This window comes from Vigna unguiculata, chromosome 11 (assembly GCF_037176805.1).
Source record: "Vigna unguiculata cultivar grain cowpea cultivar isolate G323 ecotype 2 chromosome 11, ASM3717680v1, whole genome shotgun sequence".
Lineage (NCBI taxonomy): Eukaryota > Viridiplantae > Streptophyta > Magnoliopsida > Fabales > Fabaceae > Vigna > Vigna unguiculata.
In genome coordinates this window covers 4,056,959-4,081,782 of record NC_140802.1, presented here as the reverse complement: position 1 = coordinate 4,081,782, position 24,824 = coordinate 4,056,959, and the positions used below count along the sequence as shown (strand labels likewise).

The 24,824-nt window shown below is 31.6% G+C and overlaps 2 protein-coding genes across 4 annotated transcripts; one reads left to right on the top strand and one right to left on the bottom strand.

Moving 5' to 3' along the window:
• Nucleotides 1-13,315, bottom strand: SBI1 (Leucine carboxyl methyltransferase). The gene is made up of 13 exons (XM_028054642.2): nt 13,055-13,315; nt 11,241-11,329; nt 11,004-11,146; nt 9,720-9,767; nt 9,415-9,496; nt 8,603-8,705; nt 7,312-7,432; nt 7,179-7,226; nt 5,604-5,687; nt 4,600-4,664; nt 1,402-1,453; nt 572-610; nt 1-236 (listed from the first exon to the last, which is right to left on the bottom strand). Exons 1-13 carry the CDS (start codon nt 13,129-13,131, stop codon nt 183-185), a joined length of 1,005 nt encoding a protein of 334 aa, XP_027910443.1. The 5' UTR covers nt 13,132-13,315; the 3' UTR covers nt 1-182.
• A 4,823-nt stretch (nt 13,316-18,138) lies between these two features.
• On the top strand, nt 18,139-24,787 carry FUS5 (Proteasome component (PCI) domain protein). 3 transcript variants are annotated; one of them, XM_028055023.2, is made up of 9 exons: nt 18,139-18,497; nt 19,046-19,121; nt 19,975-20,063; nt 21,210-21,299; nt 21,713-21,757; nt 21,870-21,940; nt 22,411-22,546; nt 23,804-23,892; nt 24,390-24,787. In XM_028055023.2, the coding sequence occupies exons 1-9, from the start codon at nt 18,336-18,338 to the stop codon at nt 24,409-24,411; spliced, it is 780 nt and encodes a 259-aa protein (XP_027910824.1). In that variant the 5' UTR covers nt 18,139-18,335; the 3' UTR covers nt 24,412-24,787. The 3 variants fall into 3 exon arrangements, with proteins under 3 accessions (XP_027910824.1, XP_027910827.1, XP_027910826.1); XM_028055026.2 differs by having other exon boundaries at nt 23,787-23,892; XM_028055025.2 differs by having other exon boundaries at nt 23,784-23,892.
• Nucleotides 24,788-24,824: the final 37 nt, after the last annotated feature.

Below are 24,824 nucleotides of genomic sequence, written 5' to 3'. Positions count from 1 at the left end.
TTAAAATAATCTCTTGGAAAATATATATTATCATTGGGCTATATTCTGATACAATATATATGTAATTGCTGAGAACCTTTTTTACCAGACATCCCCAATTGAATGAGCTGGTACATGCTTCCTGTATTAACAGTTACAAATATAATATAAATACATGCCATGGAGAGTCTCCTCGTGCCTCATCATGAAGGAACCTCATTGCTGTCATTAACGAAACCAAAATCCCCAAAAAGACCCTGCATCATGGAACAAAACCAGACAACAAATTCATATCCACTATGGTCCCTCAAAACTTCCGTAATACATCAAGAAATAGGAGACATGCGATAAATTTACTCTTACTCATCACATCATATTATATATTCATATTAGCCCCCAAAGAAAAAAATAAACTTTGTCCACATCATTTCATCATCATATTCTCAGAGTAGCCAGAAGATGCTACGCCACAAATAATTAGGTCTCTAAATTCAATCAGCGAAAAATGTTACAAAAAATAGCCCCACTTTTATCTTAATATGAGGATTGATTTAATCGATTTATTTTCTCTTACTGTAAATTAAGATCATACCATGCCATCATTGATTGCATATGCCACACAGTAGTGCTCCTGAAAATCAACAGTACAGAGAAAATTCAGATGGTAGGGGAAGAAATAAACAAGGAACTCTTCAATATTGATAACAAAGCATGTTTTGATTGTGGGTCCTGTCACCATTGCTTGCATTAAACGGGCTAATGATCACATCATACATTTCACTTTAGAACCTTTCTTCATGCACCCCATAGTGAATTCAAAACTATATTCCGAATCAAGCAATTCAGAAATACTCCAAATCGTGTAATTTAAACATATTTCAAAATTAAGTAATTCGGAATTTTCTTAATCTGTAACTATATTTTAGATTACTCAATCCAAAATATAGTTACAGATCACATAATCAGGAAATGTTCTGGATGGCCTAATCCAGAATATAGTTTTGGAAAATTTGTTCCAGATTTATCCGTAACCACTAAGACAATAATACAAGCTTTCAAAGAAACATCGGAATGTTTTCATGGATGGACTGTTCCAGAACATGTAATCTGGAAGGTCTTTGACATGTTCCGAAAGGAATGAGGTTTTCTATTTAGGTGATGGACAAGGGTATTTTAGAATATGCACTTCAGCTATGGGTTGCCAGAAGAAACTTTAGGGGTGGAGGAAGAAACTATGGACAAGATTTTCTACTCTGACCACTGATTCAATTGATTCTTAGATAAAACGATAACCGCAACTCACACCCCCAATTCAAAAGAGAGAGCAAATCAACTCTGGTCTAGTCTCATCCTTTAGAGCCCCGGCAAAATTTACAAGACAGTTTTATAGCACCAAACAGCAGGAATAAAAAAAGGAGTCACCTGCATCATGTACCACTCTTCAAATTCATCAAACAACTCCAGCCGTTCGATCCTAACAGTAAAGTATAAAAGATTAGTTTATTTTGACATAATTTACAAAAACAACAGGTTAGCAATCAGAGTAGAAAAAAGAACACAAGATGGATGTAGAATCAGGGAAAAACTGCCTTTTGTACGAAGACATATACTTTAATACATAATAGAAATCAAATAGTCCCATCATAAGTTATTGATGGACCATTATAAGGTTAAAATCTTAATGGGAATAAAAGGCCAGACAAAGGGCCGCGGTAATAAAGAAGCCAAGAAACGGAAGTATGAAGAAAAAGCAACTACTGCAGCACAGATGCCTACTCAAGCAAAGCCAGTGGAGAACCACCACGGTTTCCACCCATGAAATTTGGTTGCCATCTTTCACTATGTTTGCATACCATGACTTCCACATAAATATAACCAAGATGAAATACTCTATTAGTTCATGTACGTAAAGAAAATGTTTTTCGAATGTATAATTATATTATTTTATCCTTTTTATGTCTAACGATTTACAATTTTTAAGAGTGTGTTTAATATACATCATTACTAAATCAGTGTGAGATTTGTCAAAGAAAAGATATTTGTTTGAATCCACTGATGATTTTGACTTCTCCAACTTCATTGTTCTCATTTATATTCCCACCAACCATATACTCAAGAGATTACACTAATAATGTTTTAGAAACTGGACTGGACATCAAATTGGTCAAGCCCCCAATTCATGGACTGATTGGTTTGACTCTCAATCAATGCAGTGATGGAAAAGAAATATATTACACATGGATGTAAAGTAGCAAAACAAAAGCCAAATAACAGTATAATACCAAAGCAAATTTAGAATATACAGGAAGCATCTGACGACATGAGTATTGTATTAGAATATTTTAAGTATCTTAGATTACCTTTTAGAAGTCATTTCCATATTTCATTATATTTCCAAATTTATTACCTTATTTGATTTTATTAAGATTGGAAGTCATTTCCGTATTCCACTATATTTCTAGATTTATTTCCTGATTTTATTTACTACGACTGGAAGTCTATACTTGGAATAAGTGTGAATGTAACTGACTTACCAAGTGGTCAGGGTTTTTGTGGTTGTTTGTTGTCTCTATTCCCTCTTTTCTTTCTCACTCTAAATCCACATAATTTCAACGAGATATGCAATACCGTTCACTAAGATTTGTTTCATCACTATTCTACCACCAAGTTCTACATATCTGGAGCTCCTCTCTATTTCCATCTTTAGTTCTTCCTGTTAGAAGACTAGTCTTTTAGTAGTCAGTATGGCCTTGAATTGGTAGTATGATCACTGGACTCATTATCAACACTATAATTCACTCTCATCCATCTTGGAGCTATGCAAACATTGGCCAGAAATATGTTATTTTTTCCTGAATAGACAGCAATGAACAGTGGCCACCATGGGCTGCAGTGACTAGATAGCTTGTGATACTGGCAAGCAGGTTTCAGGTTTGAATTGTATGCCTTTTTTTCAGTTTATAGGAGATTTTTTTGGAGATGTGTGTGCTGGTAAGGCACATCATATGATTTACTTTTTGCCTTACTGTATCAGTTTGGTCAGGCCCAGCCCCTGTCTCCTCTGTTCACCACTTGTCCATGGTTGGCTCCACTGGTGTGTTGTTGTGTTTAGTGATTTTTCTCTGTTTATCTATTGATGTATTATGGCCGTTTCTTGCCACTTTTTACTTTGTCTCTAGTTTTTCAATGCTTTAACTTTGAGGGAGAAACTATGACTGTTTGTTGAGCGATAAGGAGTCATACCAGTAGACTGGAGACTTCTCCAATCGATGATCACTCCAATTGTGATTGTTTTCCCCACATGAATCGTACTAGTAGTAACTTATGTGGGCACTCACACCAGCCGTATCTTTGTCCAAGAGATGTAGTCTGACCCTTATGCTTGTTCCACACCCAGGTTTTTATCCCTGACCGTCTGCTCCTATTCCTAATCTCAGATGCAGTCCAGCCACAACTTTAGTCCAAGATGCTACCACCAGTCATCATGTTACATTTTTATTTTATTTTTGAGTGGATGTGTAGTCTTTTAAAATGAAAAGCTTAAAGCTTAGTGAGCTTTAGTTTGAAGAGAAGTGTCACAATATCTAGAAAATAAATCATAATATTATTGTACCTTATAAAGTTTAGAGTATCTTAGATGATCACTTATTAGTGGTTTCATATATCATTATATTTCCTTAATTGTTTCGTTATTTAATTGATATAATGATTAGCAAACATAAAATAAAGGTTAAGGTTGTACCACAATGTATCCCACCAATATAAATAAGAAATTATATTTATTTGTGGTCTCTTGTATCTCTTATACCTCCTGTTTCTACCTAAATCGTCATAATTTCATCAGAGACATATTAAACATTGAAGTAGTTTAATGGCAGTAAAATCCTAATGTTACTTTTTTCTTTGGTGCCTCCAGGCACACCCATTGGAATCATTTGTAAAAGAACCTTGGGAAAAGCATACCACAAAAGCTAATTGTTACTGTGGGAGAGTCCAAATCCTTATAAACCCGACACTAGAATAACTTCCACTGTGGGATTGCTGGCAAACACTGCAATGCTGACATTACCACTGCCACTACTTATTTGAAGCTAAGAGGCATGACAGAAGGGTCCGATACAAAATGATATGAACCTAGGGAGAACCACAACACAACAAAAGCTAGTTGTTGTAGTTGAAAATTCCAAGTTGATAGGAACCACACCACACACGCACACAAATCCCATACTCGGCAATCGCATCCTATATTCAAGAGGAGTGCTTGAAACAGTCTTATAGGCTAAAATTTATTGGAAATTATAAAATCAGGAGGGTTACTAAATAAGTTGTGGGATCCACCAAATTTTGTAATTTCCAGCAAATTTCAACCATTGAGAGGGTTCAAAAGGATGTGTTAGAGAATGTATTCCTAGCATTTCTTTTTATTTTAATGCTCACTGTATAAAATAGATAAATACTTATAAGCACAAAAGTGAAAAGTCCATATTGTATTGGACCAGAAATGACTAAAGGACCATGTATCAAGTAACAACTATTAGTTAGTTGCCTCTAGGAACAAAACACCGGCAAACACAGCTTTTGTAAATCTAATACACAGGCTGCCAGGTTCTATTATAGTACCTGCGTCTCTCTTGAGCATCAATAAAATCATTGTAAACTCTCAGCATGTCCCACGCAACAGATTTCTGATGCCCACACAAAAAACAAACAGAAAGAATGTTAATATGTTGATGATAGACTATAAATACAAATGAAGACTACATCATGTTTTATAAAATTGAAAACAGCATCAATACTATGACTTGAAATGGAAAAAAAAAAAAAAAAAACAAAGAGTGAAATATATTAACAGTAAGAATTCTGAAAATGTGCTTCAATATGACCGTTTATGCAATCCATCACACCAAGAGAATAGAAATGGTAGCAAAGTGGCACCAAATCCCCCAGGAGCCACTTGATCCCAGGATCAAATATCTGCTATGCCCATTTTTCTTCACTTCAGCCTACAATCCCTCCCCCAATCATATCACAACCCTTGCAAGTAAAAAATTGGATTCGGGGAATATATTCCCTAAGAGGAGTGTATAAAATATGTCTATACTTCTCTGATAGTGTATATTATGTATAGGTTCTATTGTGAGTAGTAAGCACAAGCAAGTAGTTTAGAGCTACTCCTTTGTTAGTTATAACAGATGTTGAGACACTTGCAACAGCTGTCAGTCTGTTAGACCAGATCTCTACCCATGTACCTTTCTGTAAACACAAATCCACCCGGCAATGAAATTCTATAATCTTCTACGATGTTTATTCACTAGAATTTTCTTAGCACAGGTAGAGGTCCTCCTAGTGCATACATTGTTGCTGAATTGAGAATTTCCAGCCTGAACAGCCCTCAACTATGATAAAAATGATAATCAATAGCTACAATGACAATTTAATATCAATTATAAAGGATCTCTAAATGAGAATTTTCCATCCTATTTTAAAGAGAAGAGATGCAAATTAATAACTACTACTAGTTTTGTCCACTGTGTTCTCAGGATATTCACGCCTAAATAACTCCCTTAAAAAGTACAAGAAAGAAACACCAAATATATATTTTCTAACAAAAGTTACAAATATACCTGCCATCCTTGGTCCAGAAATAATTTTTCCTTTGCATGTAAAGTTGGTGTATCATAAATACCCAACAGATCACAACCCCGAGACTGATGCAAAACAGGAAAGACAAGTTATATTACAATTTTATACACATCAAAGATATATTCCATTTTATAACTACAGTTTCATACACGTCAAAGATATTTTTAATTAATAGTTATAGTTTAATACACATCAAAGGTATTTGTAATCAATAATCAAAAGTATAATCTCAACACAAGATCACAAAAAAATCTTAAATGGGCCAATAACAAAAAATCCTAAATGAGGGAGAAAATACAGCAACAAATTTTAAATGTATTTAACCTAGCAAGCTATTAAATTCAACACAAGTTTTTACTTAATCAGAAATGATGTCCATAAACGAAGACCTGTCGTAGTCCATAGGAAAATTTAGGGAAAACATAGGAAAGAAATTAATAAAAGGAAGATTTCAGAAAGAAAAGTAAACAGAATAAATGTGATAAGAAATTAGGAGAATATGAACTGTGAAATGGGAATGAAGAGCACAACACACGGGGCTGAGGGGAGAGTACTGATTAGGAGCATGTAATCTGTGATTTGTGGACAGAAACAAAGGATTAGAGATCAAGATGTGATGCCTGAATAAACAGGAAGAGCAGAGACCTGCACTAGATCACTAGGCAGCAACTAAAGTAGATTTTACATAGAAACATTAGCCACTGTATTTTGTATCAAAGCAGAAACCCTATAGTGTTTCAGATGAAAAAAATCATGAAACTACCCCAAGATTTTGCTGTTATTACCCCTACACAGGATAGCACATGATTTACCAAGATAGTTATCATCCTCAGCCAAAGGAGACAATCAGGACAAAAAGTGTGACGTGATTAAAAGTATGCATTGGCCTGAGACATGTGCAATTGCTTATCCTGTTTTGGGTAAGACAACTAAGCCTCAAACCAGGTTCAAAGGCCATCCCTACTCACAAATACTCTTTAGTAGTCGAATCTCAAACATTGCAGACAAAGCTCATCCCTCCAGGGACTCCAGCATGGGATTTTTACATTTTCCAGTGAATTAAAATATTTACAAAAACGGGTAAATTTTGAAATAAATTACAGGGTATGGGTAAATTGTGTTTTGAAACATGACTCCTGTAGTTGTGTTTTAATTATACAATTTAACCAAGCTCGAAAATTATTTCAAATCTACCTATACTCTGCAATTTATTGCAAATCTATCCATTTCAGTAATATTTTCAGACAAAAAAAAACAGCACTAAAATTGTAAAAAACGACACTCCAGCTTGCTACCACTAACTGCACCCTTTATAACTGCAAAAGCAACACAGCAATTCGAGGGGGAAATGGTGAAAAGTACGTGTACTGTTGGATAGAGAAAAGAATTCCACTTTTGGGATGAGACATATGCAGGTAAACTAAAATTAATCAATTTTAATGTAACATCCTACTATTTATATTAATTAATTATTATATTTGTGTTTGATAAATAAAAATATAATAATTAATTAATAGAAATAGTAGGATGTTAGAACAAAACTTTCATATCCATACCTCCAAATTTCTTATCATCTGCTGCCCAAAAGCATCATCAGGGAGGATCTGTTGAACGTGTGCAAAAAAGATCCTACTTCATTCCCATGAAAGTAGTAGTCATAATAGAATATGAAATTATGAAGGCTGTTACCTGCTCATAAAGAAAAAATATTGCTGTAGAAAATGTTTGAGAAGCCCAACCAACAATTCTTCGACTAGAATCTGGATCCAAGTAGATCAGAACACATTCTGAAATTATAAAAGTTGGCAGACTGATAACAATAACAGAATGAATCAATTTATCATTCACTGGTCAAGAAAAAGAGTACTAACAAAATTACAACTAAACTAAAATACACACGTACACATAACTATGCAAATTAGGGAAAAAAAGCCAACAAATCACTAAATTAGTATCAAACCCCAGGCATAAAAAAGGGCCCCTACATTTATATTACAAGTTAGAAGAATAAAACTACAGAAAGAAGTGAAAATTAAGAACTTTTATGGCTGAACTTGGTTCATTCTGGTCTTTTTCCATTTTCTCAAATAGATAATCGTAAGATGTGTGAGGGCACACAGCATTGCTTTCCAATTATAAAACTCAGAAGCATAATCTTCAAAGTCATTTTCAATTTTAAAATTTTAGATCACATATGCTCTTTGTCTTTATATTTATCACTTCCCCCATAGATGCTGGCCACCACTACTAACAAATTTTAGTTGATATCAATGGCAAAGGCATTGATTGAGAAATGTCACAAAGGTGTATGATAAGCTACGATATTCCTTTCCAATTATTAAATTCAGATGCATTGTCTTTTATAAAAATAACAAGAGACATTCGTTAGAGAAGAAAAAGAAAGTAACTGGACATTTTATCAGCAATACACACTCATCATAACCCTTTTTATTTAAAATTTTCAGATCCTAAGAACTTTTTTCTTATTTTCAAAGGGGCTGATGCCTTCAAACAAATTATAAATTAGGTTTAATTACTCTTTTTATATTTGTTTTCGTCCAAAAATGTCAAGTTGGTCCCCCTATTTTTTTTAGTCTTAATTTGGTCTTGATTTCTGTAAAATTAATGCAATTTAGTTCTTTTCGTTAAATTTCTTGGAGCGGATCAAAGATCTTTCATCAGAATTGTTACTAGAATTATGTTAATTAAACCAATAAAGCAAATCATTCTTATGAACCGCTTCAATTTTTATGAAAAATCTTTGCTCCATCTCAAGAAATTTAACGGAAAGGACCAAATTGCATTAATTTTTCAAAAATCAACACCAAATTGAGACTAAAAAGGACACCAACTAGACATTTTTGGACGAAAACAGGGATCAAAACAGTAATTAAACCTTATAAGTTATATTGAAATACTAACAGAATCTCACATCTGTACAGACGGAGAGGCAGAGATGGAGCTGACTCCCAATACATACCTTGGATCCATAGCAGCAACAGATATAATATCATTTAATTGTTTTGCATCACGCAAATCTGCAGGGACTAGTTTATATTGAGCACTGACCACTTCTCCTTTCTCTAGCAGGGAATGAGACATACATGCATCAGATCCAATTAGAAGTAATCATGAATTTTAATTTTCAGTATTGATGTTACCAAAAATCAAAATGATAAAACTACGTTGGTTATATCCTCAAACTTGATGAGGCAGTTCTTAGATGTTTCTACTTTGTAGTTCTAAGATTAAGCTTGGTGGCCGAATCAAAGTTCCTTGATCTTCTGATTGGAACTTTTAGTTCATACATGAGTTGAAGGGCCGTAGACTTTATTATTTTCTTAATCTTTGTATAATTTAATCTGACAGATTACTTTATGGGTCTAGCCTCTAGATCCCAACTCCAGCTCTCTTTGCGGATAATTCACTTAGGCATTTCCAATTATAATGAACAAGCATTAAATAAAAAGCTTTTAGAATTTAAAATGTTTCATTCCCTCTTTAAGAAACTAAACTATCCCTATCACCAACACTCTTAGTATCATATTATGCATTTTCCTTTCCTTTATTTGTTTAAAGAACTGGCGAGTGGAAATGGTTACATACAAGAATAAGAGATTAAATGTCAAGGGTTTGAATACTTCAAAGGGTGTGAATTTTAAACCTCTTAATTTATATTGTCACTTCAGCACCAGGTGCTACCACAAAAAGAAAAGGGCATAACCACAATAAGAGAATAAAAATATCAAAGATGTTCCTTCCGTATAAATTATCATATTTAGCCTAGCTTACCTCTTGATATGGTTGCTGTTTCACCAAGTTTATTCCTCAATTGACTGTTAGTCTCGATAAGAGCTGCCTTTTTACTAGTTACCTTGATTACAAATACATAGGGACAGTTAAAAACTTACAATTTAAAAAATATATAAATCACTCTCTCTTCACTTTACAATTAGATATAAATTTACTCAGAACAGACAGTATACATTCTCGAGTTTCTAGACAAAATACATGTTAACAATCCCACTCAAAACCCAAAATTATCTACAAATATGTGTTGCATTGAAACTAAATTTGAAAGGTATTCAAGTTTCTACCTCCTTAAAATCCACTTCGACATACAAATCTGGTGCTTTCCCCTCGTCCTGCCATGAAACAATTTTTAAGTTATGACATGACTGTAGATTAGCACAACGCTAGTTTAGAGAAGCTAAGCAAACAGGTTGCTAGGAAAAAATGGAATTAATGATAATGAGTAACAAACTACATCGTTTCACAATTTCCATCCACAAGCTGAGTTACATGGAGGCTACAGTAAAACAGCTTAAGCATCCAATGAAGTTTCATACAACTAAATTTGTGTCCTGGATGTGCATGGGTGAAAGAAGAAAACATTCTTCTTCACTACCGCACAACAATAACTCTATAATCTAAACAACGATGTTATTATTAAAATAAAGGAAAGACAGAAGCTTTAAGATACTTATACAGAGTACAAATTACGAATTTTTTGCACACATATTACTATATCATAACTGAAATAAGCATACACTAAAAAGTAGGTGAAGCATGGGATCATTCTACGAATGGGCAGCACTTCAGCAACCCTGACCAAAACAATATTGCAGCCATCACAATAAAACTAGAAAAACAGAGAGCATGAAAAGAAACAGAAGGAAAAGAATAAGAGATGGACATGGAGAATTCACAAGGCCTGGATACACTATAGAATATTGCACATATTCTTGTATTAGAATATTCCACCACTCAGTAATACAAATTAAAATTATATGGAAAAGACAAGTCCAAAGGCCTTCAATTTGTTGACAGGTAATTAGTGATTTAACTACTCATTCATCCATACACGTACTTTTCATCATTCACCGTCTATTTGTTTTTTCTCTAAATACACTGGTATAACTAACCTAAAAGTCCTGAAAGGAAAATACATTCCACATAAAAGAGAACAAAAAAAAATATTCAGCCAAAACAAATATGTGCATAAGACTTGAGATTAGAAATAACTCATGCTCACAACAACTATGTCTTGTGTAAGTAGAGCACAACACCCAGTCTTATACATTGAGATTGCAAAGGCAGAAGGTAGCTACTATAAGCACTTGGGAAACCCACACTTAAAAGCTAGCAACTTAGCGCAAGAGCACCAAAAAGAATATAAATCTGAAAGTGTTTTCACATCCTTTAAAACAAAAAAATAAATAAAATTCGCCAATATTTAAATTCAAAAGCATTGGACCAATAATAGTTCAATCCAAACCATCATTTAACCAAAAAGGCACCAAAAGGATAGGTAAAAGTCAGAACCAGATTAAATCTTAAGCACAATATGCACAGTACAAAACACAAGGAAAGCCAGGCACCTGCAACTGAAAATATGTTGTATCAAAGCCTGCTCCCAGTGATAATATCTGCTTCTTTATTGGGGCATCTCCATCTGTCTTCTTCTCAACGTCAAGAAACTGATAGAGCAGTTTCCTAATAGCAGCCCAACGAGCAAAGTAACCTTCATACTCAAACAATTCAAATGAATTAATAAACTGATAACTAGAAGGACAGGTACTTACACAAGTAAATTACTTAAAGAAGCTAAATCCTACCACGGTTAATAATTGGAGATCTCCTCACGGGCCTTCTCACAAATAAATGAACATAATCATCTTTCATGTAGCCCTTTTTTACGCATGACCTACAGCCAGTTTGTAGTGAGCAAATATTCACTACATAATAATAACAACTATAAATCATCTGAACTCAGATGACAACTCTGAATACAAGATGAAATTTATGACTAAAACTGAGTGAGAATAATACCAACATTATTGGAACCAATGTTACATGATTTGTTATAATGTTTGTGATGTGGGACCGGACTTTTTACTGTACAGGGAAAGGATGGATTGATCTAATCATATTGCTATTATGGATCAAAGTCCACTTAAATTTAGCCCCATTTTTCAATTTCGGAACCCATAGTACATATATTTTCAATTGTTTTCATATAATACGTTTTTAAAAATAGATTACTGACTTCTTATATACATAGTTTCAAACTCTACAGTTTCTTCCCCGGTCTGAACGGGGCCAGCAAATCTCAATATTAAACTTTCAAGCCTACAATATTTATAAAACAATAAATAGACGATACCGTAGATAACCATAATATTATATTACTTAAAATTCAACCAAGCTGTTATCAATAAGAATTCAAATGGTCTGGCATGATAGCATTTGAAAGTAAAATAAACAGAGAAAATATGTGTTTCATAATATAAGACTTCAGACTCACTCCATTACAAGTAATTTATCCATCTAGTGTTTCATCAAAACCATGTCATGAATATATAACATTGTTACATGCAATACATTGTTCTATTTCATCAAAAACCCAACGCAGTTCCCATGAACATATAGAATTGAAATACTGAGACTAAATTTGCTTTCATTAGTGCTTATGCCATAGGGACCATGTAACTTAACCCCTGCAATATTCATTTTTCACAGGTGCAAATGCAATTTTTCTATCGCATCACCCTTTGACAAGGCATCTTTGAGAGAAAGCTCCAAAGAAGGTAAAACTAAGGTAGATCAGTATACATTAAAATTCTAGAAAGAGTAAATAACCTAAAAAGACAAACTCGTCAATTACAAGAATGAAGCAATTCTCATACACAACACAAAAAATGAAATATCTCATTTTCTTTAGCAAGCCACTTAAGATGGCTTTCGGATTCATACATAGGACAGAGTCTTAAAGAAAGCAGTATATAACTTCTAACCACTATCTAACTATTGCCTATGTTGCATGTAAAAACAAACATTGCAGTTTCTGGATCGACCCAGGCACTGTTTGGATAAATTCACCCTGAGCGCATCAAACACTGCAGCTTCTAGATATAGACTCCGTTTGGATAAATTGTACATAAGCACATGCAGGAGAAGAAAATAAGACAGCAAAATGTAATGAGATACCCTCATGAGCTATATCAACCTGTACACTTAACTTCTGTTGAAGTTCTCCCGCCAACTTCTCCAAAAAAATTGCGGTGAAGAAATTTATTTAGCATGTAAAGGAAGCTCAATTCATTTTTTTTTTCTTACTTTCTTCACCTATGTGTAGTGTTTACGGAAAGTTTATCCAAACACAACCCCACTCCTAATCTACTAAAATGGGGAACAAAAAAAAAAAGGTATTGTAATAAAAAGCAAACACATGAAACAACAACTAAAGAATGCTATTCCCTAATCCCTAAAATGGTACAGAATGAAAATCCCAAATAGTAAATCAATGGACTAAAGAGGCTAAAAAGAAATCATAGTTCATTTGGGAAGAACAACAATTACATGACCCGAAATGCAATGCAAGAAAAAAAGAAGTCCAATTCCCAATTATTAATTGAGGATGTGCCCTTACAATTTACTGGCGGATGCGTCGTCGTTGGTGGCTTGCACCGCCGCATTGTTGCGTGAATCGACCACCGCGTCTGTCATAGTTCTTTGACAAAGGTCCAATCTCTGTTTAGGTTACGCCTGAAAATGAGAAAACAGAAAGTGATATCTGGATAGAAAAATAAACAAATATTAATTATGACTTAATGCCTTTTTTTTCTTTGATTTTTTTTCCTATTGTTTATCCTTGATTAAAATCCTCGATTAAAAACATGATATGTTCCTTTCTAAGAAGTTTTTTCTGTAAGTGGTTTATACAATTGATCAATAAAATGAGTCGAATTATATAATATTTTCGAGATAAAGACAAAGCAATAGTATTATTGAAAAAATATTGATAAAAAACACAGTACTTTATTCGTAACAAAAATATATGTAAGTATGTAGCATAATACGCGTTTAGAAACTACGAAATACATATTATATTTTTATCTATTTTTATTCCGTTTTCCAATTTTTTCTCTTTATTTTCCTGCCATCAAATGTATAATTTATTTTCATGCCTATTTGCGGTTTTTATATCAAACCAAAAAGCTCGATTTTAAAATTTTAGTAAATTTTGAAATTAGTCCATTTTAAAATTTTAGATTAATTTAGTTATTTATTTTTTGAAATACGTAAATTTAATCTTTTTAATCAAATTTTGTTAAGAAATTTATTTGATGTTTCTTATTATAGTCAAACATGCATAAAATGTCAACTAAAATTAACAAAATTTAAAATTTGATTAAAAGAATTTAATTCACCTATTTCGAAAGATAATGACTAAATTTGTTCAAAGTTTTAAAATTGATTAATTTCAAAATTCACTGAAAATTAAAAAACAAAAAAACATATTTAATCCAACAAAAAATTAGATTTTAATAACTATTCAATAAAAATAAGTTATTGTTCTTGACAAATTTTGGATTTTGCTCCTCAATATAGAAAATTATCATTTTCGTCTCTATAAAAAAAATATACTTACGTTTTGTAATTTACTTTATCCTCTTTAATTGAGCATGAATGACTCGGCATTAAAAAAAAAAGTTTTGGGTTCTCAATATTTTTTTAATCTTTTGCAACAGGTTGAAAGAAAACTTATAGAATTATGTTTTAGAACTTTTAAAATTTTCGCATAATATCATATCATAATATATGGTTAGAAAATCGTTTTTCTTGATAAATACATTATTAAGTGATTTTGATAAGAGATTACATCAGGTTATAAAAGTAAGGCACAACTTAAAAGTTTGATGGATTATCTAAAATGTTTTTCAAAATTTGGTTTTACAAAACTCTACTTAGATAAAGAAATAACATGCAATCATGTAAAAGCCAAAAAAGATTTATGTTATATTTTTATATATATTTATTTATTACACAAATATTGCATCCAATTCTCAATTAATTGATTGAGTTTTATTAAAAAAGTTAGTGTTGCAAAATACAAATAAGTATTTACACCATAACCACTATTAGTTAATCACAAAGTATTATATGGAACATTGTCATTCATGCGCAAGACACAATATTTTTTGTAAATCAGTCACTTTTCATTAATATGAATATTATTTGAAATACAATTACACTTAACTAGACACAAAATATTCTTTAAAATTAAATCCCTCTTAAAAAAATTGAGTACTATTTGGAATGCAACCACTCTTAACAAAAAAATGAGTATTATTTGGACCGCAATCACTATTGGTTAAAAATAAAAAAGGTTTACAATGAATGTGATACAAAAGATCACATATTCACTCACTAGAAGGAGGGATGACATCTTATAATGTATACAAAAGTTATCATTCGTCTAGCTCACTAATCAACATGAACATTGTTCCTTCTCACAACTACAAGACTTGCGTTGTCATCTTCCACCCCCCCCCCCCTTTTTAATTTTTTTATAAATATAGCTTGAGAAGAAAAGAGTTGTTGTGAAGGGCATCATATGTTATTGTTTCTTCTTACGTATGTTAACTACTCTTGACTTAGCATTGAATTAGTGTCGGTTCTTTGACAACACTTTTAGAGAGACAAAGCATCATAGACCAAGACAAGTGATTTTTCTCTTATTTTTTAGCAAAGCACGTGATCTAACACAATTGGTTAATTGTGCAATGCTAACAACTTACCTTTTCAAGATAAGTTGTTTACAGGAAGCAACTTTTAGCAAGACTTTCAAGAATTTTTTTATCATAACAAGGTATTGCAAGATTTTCTTAAGAGAATGAAGTAACATATATTTCCTACATGCATAAAATAAACATTTAGACTTTATGAAGTGTTTCAAGCTTACATTTGTCAATCATTTATTCAACCAATAGCATATTTGATTAAGTATACTAGCTTGAGTTTGTTCAAGCAAAAGTTCATGAAACGATACATATGTGCAACACTTATGTCTATCAAACAAAACATATGATATGTTTTACTAGTTTAAGTTACTATTTAAATGTGTTGCATTATCATCCTTAAATGTTATGTCATATAATTACGACACTTGTTTCACTTACATTGTCTATATTGGCTATTGAGTTATTATAATACGAGATGAATTCATTTTTAGTGAGATATAATAAAAATTATTAATATATTTATGTATTCAAAGTTTATCATATTAGGTGTCGGTGGATAAGTGTATGATTTTAAAGTAAAATGAATATCAATGACATGTTTTGTGAGTTAATAGTTAACAAAAAAAAAAAGCATTTTGAAAGTATAGATTAAGTATAAAGTTATATAGTATTATAAATGAGATATGCAAATGTTATTAATAGTCTAAAATGAAAAGTTGATAGATGTTATCCTAACTCTTTAAAGATAGATTTGTAGGAGCCACCCTAACTTATATTGGATGCATATAGATCAAAATGGGACCAAAAGGTTAGAGTATTTTCCTATGACTAATTCGTGGATTAGGTACACTAATTAGGGAATTTCATATGATCAATTTGAGCACTATGTATTTCGTGTACAATTTTCTAGTAGGTATTAGTTTCATATTTTCATATTCAATATAATATTTTAAAAGTGTTTGAATTTGCTTCCCGGACATATTTAATTAGGAAAGAAAGAAAAAATATTGATCTATTTTTATTCATGGTCTTATATTAATCTTTATGTAATTATAATTGATATTTATATATTGGTTTATTTATTTTTTATTGATATACACGTATATTTAGCATGCAAAATAGTTAATTCACCTTTTGATATACATGAATGTATATAGATATATTTTATTTCAGTAGTTTTGCAACCCCTTTGTTTGAGTATATATATGTGTGTGATAATTTATGTTTGTTATGAGAATGTTTCAAACACATACGATTTACATAATTTATGTGATGAGTTGTTGTCTAAGGGTAATTTTGCATTAAAATATCCTCCTTATTAGTTATTTGTTATTATTTTTTGTAAGGAATTATGGAGTTTTTAATATTTTTTGTGATTGAAACAACTCAATTGAAGAAGGATATATCAATTTGTTACTAGATCTCACCAAAATGATATTTGACATTGCTTTATTCATATGTCCATTTCTTTGGTTGATGTTCTTTCCACATAAATCCACAACTTTATTGATTTTTTCTTTTGTTTTAATAAATTCGTCTAGATGAGTTTTTTTTTTTGTTACAAAAACTTCTAAAAGAATTTGTCATTTTCATAAACTAGAATTATATCACGCATAAGTTAAAAATAAAAATAAGAATATAGAAAAACCAAGAAACTTTCTACATGTGCACTAGTTAATTTTGATTTATTAGAAAAGTTAATTTTTTTCATAAATCAATTTTATTTTCTTAAGATATTGCTTGTGTGTAAGTTACTATTTTCTCAATTATTATTTTATATTTTAGATAATTTATTAGGTTTAATTGATCTTTTCATCTTAAATTTTTGTCAAATCATTCAATATGGTTCTCAATTTTATTTTATTTGAATGTTGTTTTCATTTTTGTTAATATCACTTAATGTTGTTAATTCCGTTAAATTGTTGACATATTTTTAAGAGTGAATTTGACGAAAAGTTTTGAGAAAAGGTTATTACATTTGATTTGGAGAGATTTAAAGTTAAGATTTGCGTTATTTATTTGAAAGGATTTGAAAATGAAAACGAATCAATTTGAAGATAAAAGTTATTAAATATTTAATGGATGTGATAGAATAACAAAAATATTTTAATAAATTAATATACAAAATTACTATTTTACCTTATAATTAAAATTATTATTATTATTATTATTATTATTATTATTATTATTATTATTATTAAATCCATCATTCACCCTCGTACATGCTCGACATCTCCCTCAAATCAATTGAAACAAACACCATCATTATCAGCTTATCCATTTGCTCTAACAATAAATTTCTTAAAGTGAAGAAAACATTAAAGAGTCACAATATCATAATAAAAATAAAAATGGTACATAATATTATATATATATATATATATATATATATATATATATATATATATATATATATATATATTCAAAATAACTTATATGATTATATATCATTTTTATTGTCATATTGTCACTTTTAGGACGTGTTAACACTACTCTAATATAAAAAACTATATTGAACTTCCTAATAAAAATAATAACTACATTAAAACATAACAAAATTAAGAAATACTAAAATATTTCAATAAAAATTGTGATAAAAAACTACTAAACCCATTTATTACGCACGCATAAATTATTAATTAAATTTTATTTATGTACAAATGGAAAAAAAATATTTATTATTATAATAAGTACAATATTATATATTATTATCTTCAAATTTAATTTAAACTGAACAAAAAGTACCCCTTTATAAAAATCAAGTGAATCTTTGATCACATCTCTCCTTATTTTTTCAATTAGTTATTATTTAACTTAGTAAAAAGTAATTCAATCTCGTCCAAAATAACTGTATTAATTTCATTATTTACCAACTATTTATTTATTTAGATTCATAACTAAAAAATATTTCTGTTTAATCGAAATTAATAATATTAATTTAATTTTACCTGTTATATAAGAGCCTGCTATGTCACAGGAACATAGTAGTTTCTCTTGGGAGACGCATCACTCATCACCAGGTTGGGACTAAGGTCTCTCTCACTTTCCGAAAAACTCTAATTTACAAAAATCTTATAATCCTCGAATCCTCAGTCGAAACCCTAATCCCGAAACATTCGATTTTTCCCTCAATTCAATCGTTTTTTCCCTTTCGAAAAAACCCTAGTTTGTTCCTCGCTCTTAGAGATGGACATCGAGCAGAGGCAATCGGAGCTCATCGATCACTTCGTCAAGCGAGCTTCCGCAGTCTCCGACGCCGCTGCACTCGCCTCCGTCCTCGTCGAAGCCACTTCTCACCCTTCGCTATTCGCCTTTTCCGAGATTCTCGCTCTTCCCAATGTTCTTCAGGTCCCTGTTGTCTCACTCTCTGTTTTTCTTCTCGTTTTCCACAATTTTGTTGTTGGTTTTGTTTCGTAAGTATTTTATTCACGAGTTGTATTGTTTACTATCCAAAGTGACTGTTTATTGTACAGGGACATGGAAAAGTATTGATTCCTTTATAATTATCTTTTTTTTTTTAAATTTTGCTCTGCCATTTTCCTTTCCTGTGATTATTTTTGGGTGCTGTGAAATTTTCATGTTCGGGGTAGACTTTTTTGAATTAATTATATATATACTGTCCATGTCTTATTTGTTAAAACACATTTGGCTGCGAGATGAATCTATTAGAGTTTTTGGGTACTGTATTAATGTTAATGTTTGTGGATGCCATTTCAATTTTTTTGATTATATATTGTTAATGTTTCATTTTGTTAAAACGCATTCGGTTGTGAAATGAAATTGGGGGAATATGAAAGATTGTGCTGAGTAACATGGATAATATGCTTTTGCTGATTTGTTTTTCTGTAATAGTTCCAATATGTCTGCTCAATTTTTTTACCTGTGATTTGGTGCAGCTTGAAGCAACCGAGAATTCTGCTTTCCTTGATATGCTTCGGTTGTTTGCACACGGAACGTGGAGTGATTACAAGAGTAAGCCTATGGATTCGCCTTTCTGTTATTTTTTAAGTTTTCTCACTTCACTCTTTTCTGATGGGTATTTTCCTCGTTTATTGTTATGAAATGAAAGTTGTAATCTATGTTAGAATGTCACGATCGAAGAGGATGTACTTACATAAGGCTTTAGTTAAGTACTAATTAAGCCTGCTCCCTTGATTTCCCAATCAATTATTATGATTCTTAATTTCCTTTTAAGCCATGCCCCTTTCACTTTATAGAAGCTAAATCTGATGCCTTTAGGTATTAAATTGCGGTTGTGGTTGTTCTTTCATTGTGATTGTTGATATTGTGGATTAATGTGGCTGCGATTACTATTTTGGTGATCCCATAAACAGATATTGTTTCTGAAATCATGACCGCTTACTGTTCTTTTTTAATCCTCGACATTCTTAAAGTATCTCATGCTATTTCATTGTAAAGGAATTTATGTACATGTGAACTATTGCTAAAATAGCTATTAAATGTAAGTATTTAGCAGTTGCATTAGAAGATTGCTATATGCTGTATTTGCTGTTTCCTTATTAGCATTAATTATCTAGATACTCCTGATCTAATTTTCGTATATAAATAACAAAGATCAGCTAAGAGATAATCAATCTCTTAAGCTCTTTTTCTCGTCTGTTCAGTCTTTTTTCTTGTAAAAGGTATGGAAGCCTGGTTAATGGCATATTTTGCAATTTATGATTGATAACAATTAGATCATGCTAATGTTGAGCTCCACTAATTGTGATATCCTTATTTTATGATTTTGTATCTTTGCGTTTGCTAGTATGTCTATGTAAATAGAAATAAAATATGTCTATTAAAAGGTTTACATGGCTTGCAGGTAATGCTGACCGTCTACCACAATTGATACCTGATCAGATCCTCAAGCTTAAGCAACTTACAGTTCTTACGCTAGCTGAAACACACAAGGTACCTATTGATAACACAAAGTTATTGGTTATCTTGTTTTGCAGTTTTTGTTTGACTTGTTTATCGAGGGTTGTTAACTGATCCATTTGAATCTCATAGTCACTAGCAACTGGCCTATGCTAGTGTAGATAACTTGCATATTTATTTATTTATTTATTTATTATTTTTTGAACTAGTTTTGTTATATGTGGAAGTTGATTTCTATTGCATAGGTTTTTCTCAATTACTTGTTTTAGCTTGGGTCTTTGGTTGAAAGATGAATTCTCTTGGCTAAAAGAGTGGTTCAAAGACCTGAATTGAGATGGCTATATTCTGCTGCTAGTCTTAACGTTTATATTATGCTTTCTCATTGTTAAATATTGATAGTTTTATTTAGAAAGAGGAGGTATCCATGTTGGTTTGGGATAACATTATGTATTTTTACTTTGTTATGTTCCACCCATGGTTGTTTCACGAAATCTTCAATATGTGGAGACATTGGGCAGACCTGCAGGATTCTTTACTCTCCTTTGTTTTTTTGGGCTTGCTTTGCACGCACCCTCTATGTTCCTTCATTCATTTGTTTGATGATTTTTGTTAAGGGAAATATTCTCATGAGAGTTGAACATCAGTTTAAGGTGTCCTGAATTTTTCATAGATTGCTTGTGGTACCATCTTATTTTTAATTTATGTATTGTATATGTCATTTACCAACATCCTGTGTTTTTTACTCAGTAATTATTGTAGTACTTGGTAATTTTGCTTTGGAATCCATCATACTCGAATTCATATATTTTATTTGTTTAACTACTAGCCAGCCCTTTCTTAGTCAGTTGTGCTAGCATTGTGCATCTACTTTTGATTTGATACAGTTTGCAACTCTTGCACCTTTATGGTCTCTATTGGTGTATTAAATGGTCTCTATTGGTGTATTACGTGGTTATGTTGTTTATGATCTCTATTGGTGTTTTGCCCACTGTTGTTTAAAGGTTCAACTCCTTGAATTTTATGTAGAGGATAGTTTCATCTAATTTATCAATTTAAATATAGATTATACTTTCATAGAACTAAGTGCTTGATTAACACCCACAAATTTCTTTCTCCATTTTTCCTGTTTCTCGTGTCCTTGTCTTCAAATCAGCTCTTACAAAATTAATTGTTTTTCAGGTATTACCCTATGACCAATTGATGCAGGAGTTAGATGTGACAAATGTTCGTGAACTAGAAGATTTTCTAATTAATGAATGCATGTATGCGGTAGGCATCGTTCCCTACCAGAGAGTATTTATTTATGCTTTCCTGCTATCCACACAATCGTTATTACCACTATGATTATTCTTGCAATATAATACCTTGTTAGAACAGTAGGAAGAGGCGAGCAATAACATTGAAATGTTCTTTCATGATTTCATTTAGATATATAATCTTCCTTTGTGGTATTGATAAAATGTCTTGTAAATAATAAATTGTTAGAGATATATTTTTGTTACTTTAGGGATCTTGGCATCTATCTTATTTTTTGTCTACCAACTTTTTGCTATTATCCGTTTATTTTATTTTTATCTTGTCTTTTTCTACAATGTTGGATATAATTATGTTAATAAATTGGTTGCCTGAAACGATATTTGATGAATGACAGACATGATTTCTAATTTTGTTGCTCTCATCAGGGAATAGTCCGTGGAAAGTTGGATCAATTGCGACGATGCTTTGAGGTCCTAGCTCATCTTCATATCATCTGTTATTGTATTTAATTGTATTTTGATCCATTTCTTTTTTTCCATTTAATGAGTATTAGAAGTTTACCTGATTTAAGTGTGATTTCAGGTCCAATTTGCAGCAGGAAGGGACTTGAGGCCTGATCAACTTGGGAATATGATCCAGACTCTCTCTAACTGGTAATCTCTCTTTTTCAAGCGGGAGCCTAAGAAATTTGTAATCATGTGGATGCTATTTATTAAGTCAATTACTAATTCTTGGAAAAATCATGTGAAATTTTAAATTTCTATGTTTGATATTAAGCTTATTTGTGATGCTAGATGACTTTAATATCAATAGAACTTGATTCAATACTTAAAGCTTTGAATTTTTGGACTATGATCACTTTATAAAAATATCCAAGTTTGTTTAGCATCCAATCTTTAGTTGAATGTTGGTTTAAAGTTCCTATTGTCTACTTGTCACTAATTTAATTTTGTATTTTATATACATTTTTTGATACTGAAATTTGTGTTTGAATATTCTATTTCTTGTTTCTTTGCTTCAGAATATCTCAATTTGGTATTTTATATACAGTGCTAATTTTTGGGATGTAATGTGTGGTGTTTATCTTTGAAATACTAAAATTAATTATGAATGGGAAACATAGGTTGACTACCTCAGAAAGTCTGCTTGTTTCAATCCAAGAGAAGATCAAATGGGCAGATGCTATGAGTGAAATTGACAAGAAGCACAGGAAGGATGTGGAAGAGAAGGTGGAAGAAGTAAAGAAGTCTATTTTCAAGGTGGGTTGGATTTATTTTTATGCCTTTTAACATTTTTACAGATGAGAAAATGTCTGAGAAAATTATTTGCATATAATTTCATTCTTGTACCGAATGTGTTGAAAAATTCTTTTATCCTTGTATTATATGTTAAACTCTTGGAAGGAGAGGAAACTGTGTTTTTAAGACAGTATGGATGTTTTATTTATATTGAGAAAAAAAATAATTAATACAATAAATAGAGGAGATTTAATACCCTTCTAATAACTAAGATATGACATAGGAATGAACAAATAGAAATGTTTCTAATAATGCACATATACTTTAGATATTCTTGATTATATAGAATCAGTTCCTTATTTGTATAATTGTAATAGTGTATCTGTGTGTTATGAATTGGTGTTTGATTATTCACTGATATATAATGCAAGCTGGAATTCCATTCCCGACGCTATTTTCTAAATTGACAACACTACTCTACCCGAGGTTATTATGACAGAGGGAAGCAAAAGTTTTAGTCAATAAAATAATTCCCATTTATATGTATTCATGACTAAAACTTTGAGGGGCCATTGTGTTGCACAAACAGAATTCATTATTCTTTAATAATCAAGCTACAACGTTGGTTGGGGTTAGCTATGGATCACACACAACCATGGCTTCCTGTCCAGTTTTGAATTCTAATATAGACCTTTCACCTCTAAATCTGAGGTTTGGCTGATAACTTTCCTCGTATCCTTTATCTCTATTTTTTTACCATCCTCAGCTCTCGTCGTTACACTGTTTATTTTATGCTTGCATAGGTTTTCTTCATACATGCTTAAATTACTTATGATGAAACCTCACTATTTTATCTTGTATCTAATAATAGTTGTATTTCTAATCTTCCTATTAAACACCAATAGTATATAGTAAATAAGTGAGTGCAAACTTCGCTTTACATGCTGATTTTGTGGGGTTAAGTTTCACTAAATATGCTTTCTAGAACGGTAGGAGAGTGGTACCATCCTCTGTGACCTGTTTTTCCAATAATCCTATCAACACTTCCATAACTGATTATCCATTAATCTTTTCATCAAAACAACATTTTATTGGTTTACCATGTATAGCTGCTGCTGTGTGCTGCATTGATCTTATGTTTGGGTTTGGAGTTGTATTAGCTAATGTAGAAGTATCTGCCTTAATTATATACATAATTGCCTGCTGTTCTTTATGGTTGGAATATATTGGTCGACGTGTCTTACTTACTTCGTGGCAGAAGTTACACACTGTAAGCAGGCCGACATCGACTTCAGAGGCCATGAGGAGATCTGCTCTGAATCTGGTGGAGTGATGGATTATGAAGAAGATCGAAGCCGACCAAAGAGGTATTTGAAAAAACTGTGTAACAACCAAGTATTTGATCAGATGCCCTAATCAAAAATTGATTTTCTAAGTTGACCATCATTGTTTTTGAACTACAATTTTGACATGGATATGATAGGCACTTTTATTTATATGTCGATACCTTAAATATGTCCGCGTACTGTATGTATTGAAGTGTATTCATATTACCAATAGGAATATAGATTATATGGCATTATAAATGTATAGTGTTCTATATATAGGCGTCTAGTTCAATCTAGAATATGATTAAGTTGTCAATTTTGCTTTTTGAAAAAGTTAAAAAGAATATTATTAAACCAAATTCCAAGTTTAGAGCACAAGATTTGTCCATTTGAGCAAACCAGAGCAATATAAATAACAGACTCACTACATACAACCGCCTGATGTATCAGATCTGCAAAACTCTACATGTGTATTTAGTTTATATGATTTCCATATATTCTATCATAAGACTAATTATAGGTTGAAAAATTTGCAGGAGGCGGCATCCAATATCTTGAAGATTGTAGTAGATAAAGGAGCTCATTGGATGAGTTCTTTAGTTGCTTGCCTGACTTTTATTCATGGCATGCGTCCACAGAGGGAATCAGCTTTTGCAGACAAGTATATATCTCATCGATATTACTCGTCTGTCACACCACAAGGCGAGATAGGAACAAGGAGAAAAAAAAGGGGGAAACCTGTTAATTTCTTCGAGTTTGTATTTAGGAAAATTGATGGTGTTTCTCGAACCATTTTAATCTAATACTGAGTTGGCAAGAACAAGCTGAGATGGTGGTGCGGCTATTTATTTTTGGGTTGCTGAATTTATACTATTTTCTTTTGTATTATGCTTCATATATGCTGCTTCAATCGCATTACTATACTTTGTGGCGATTATGTATTCCCAGTTAGATTTTAGATTCGTATATTC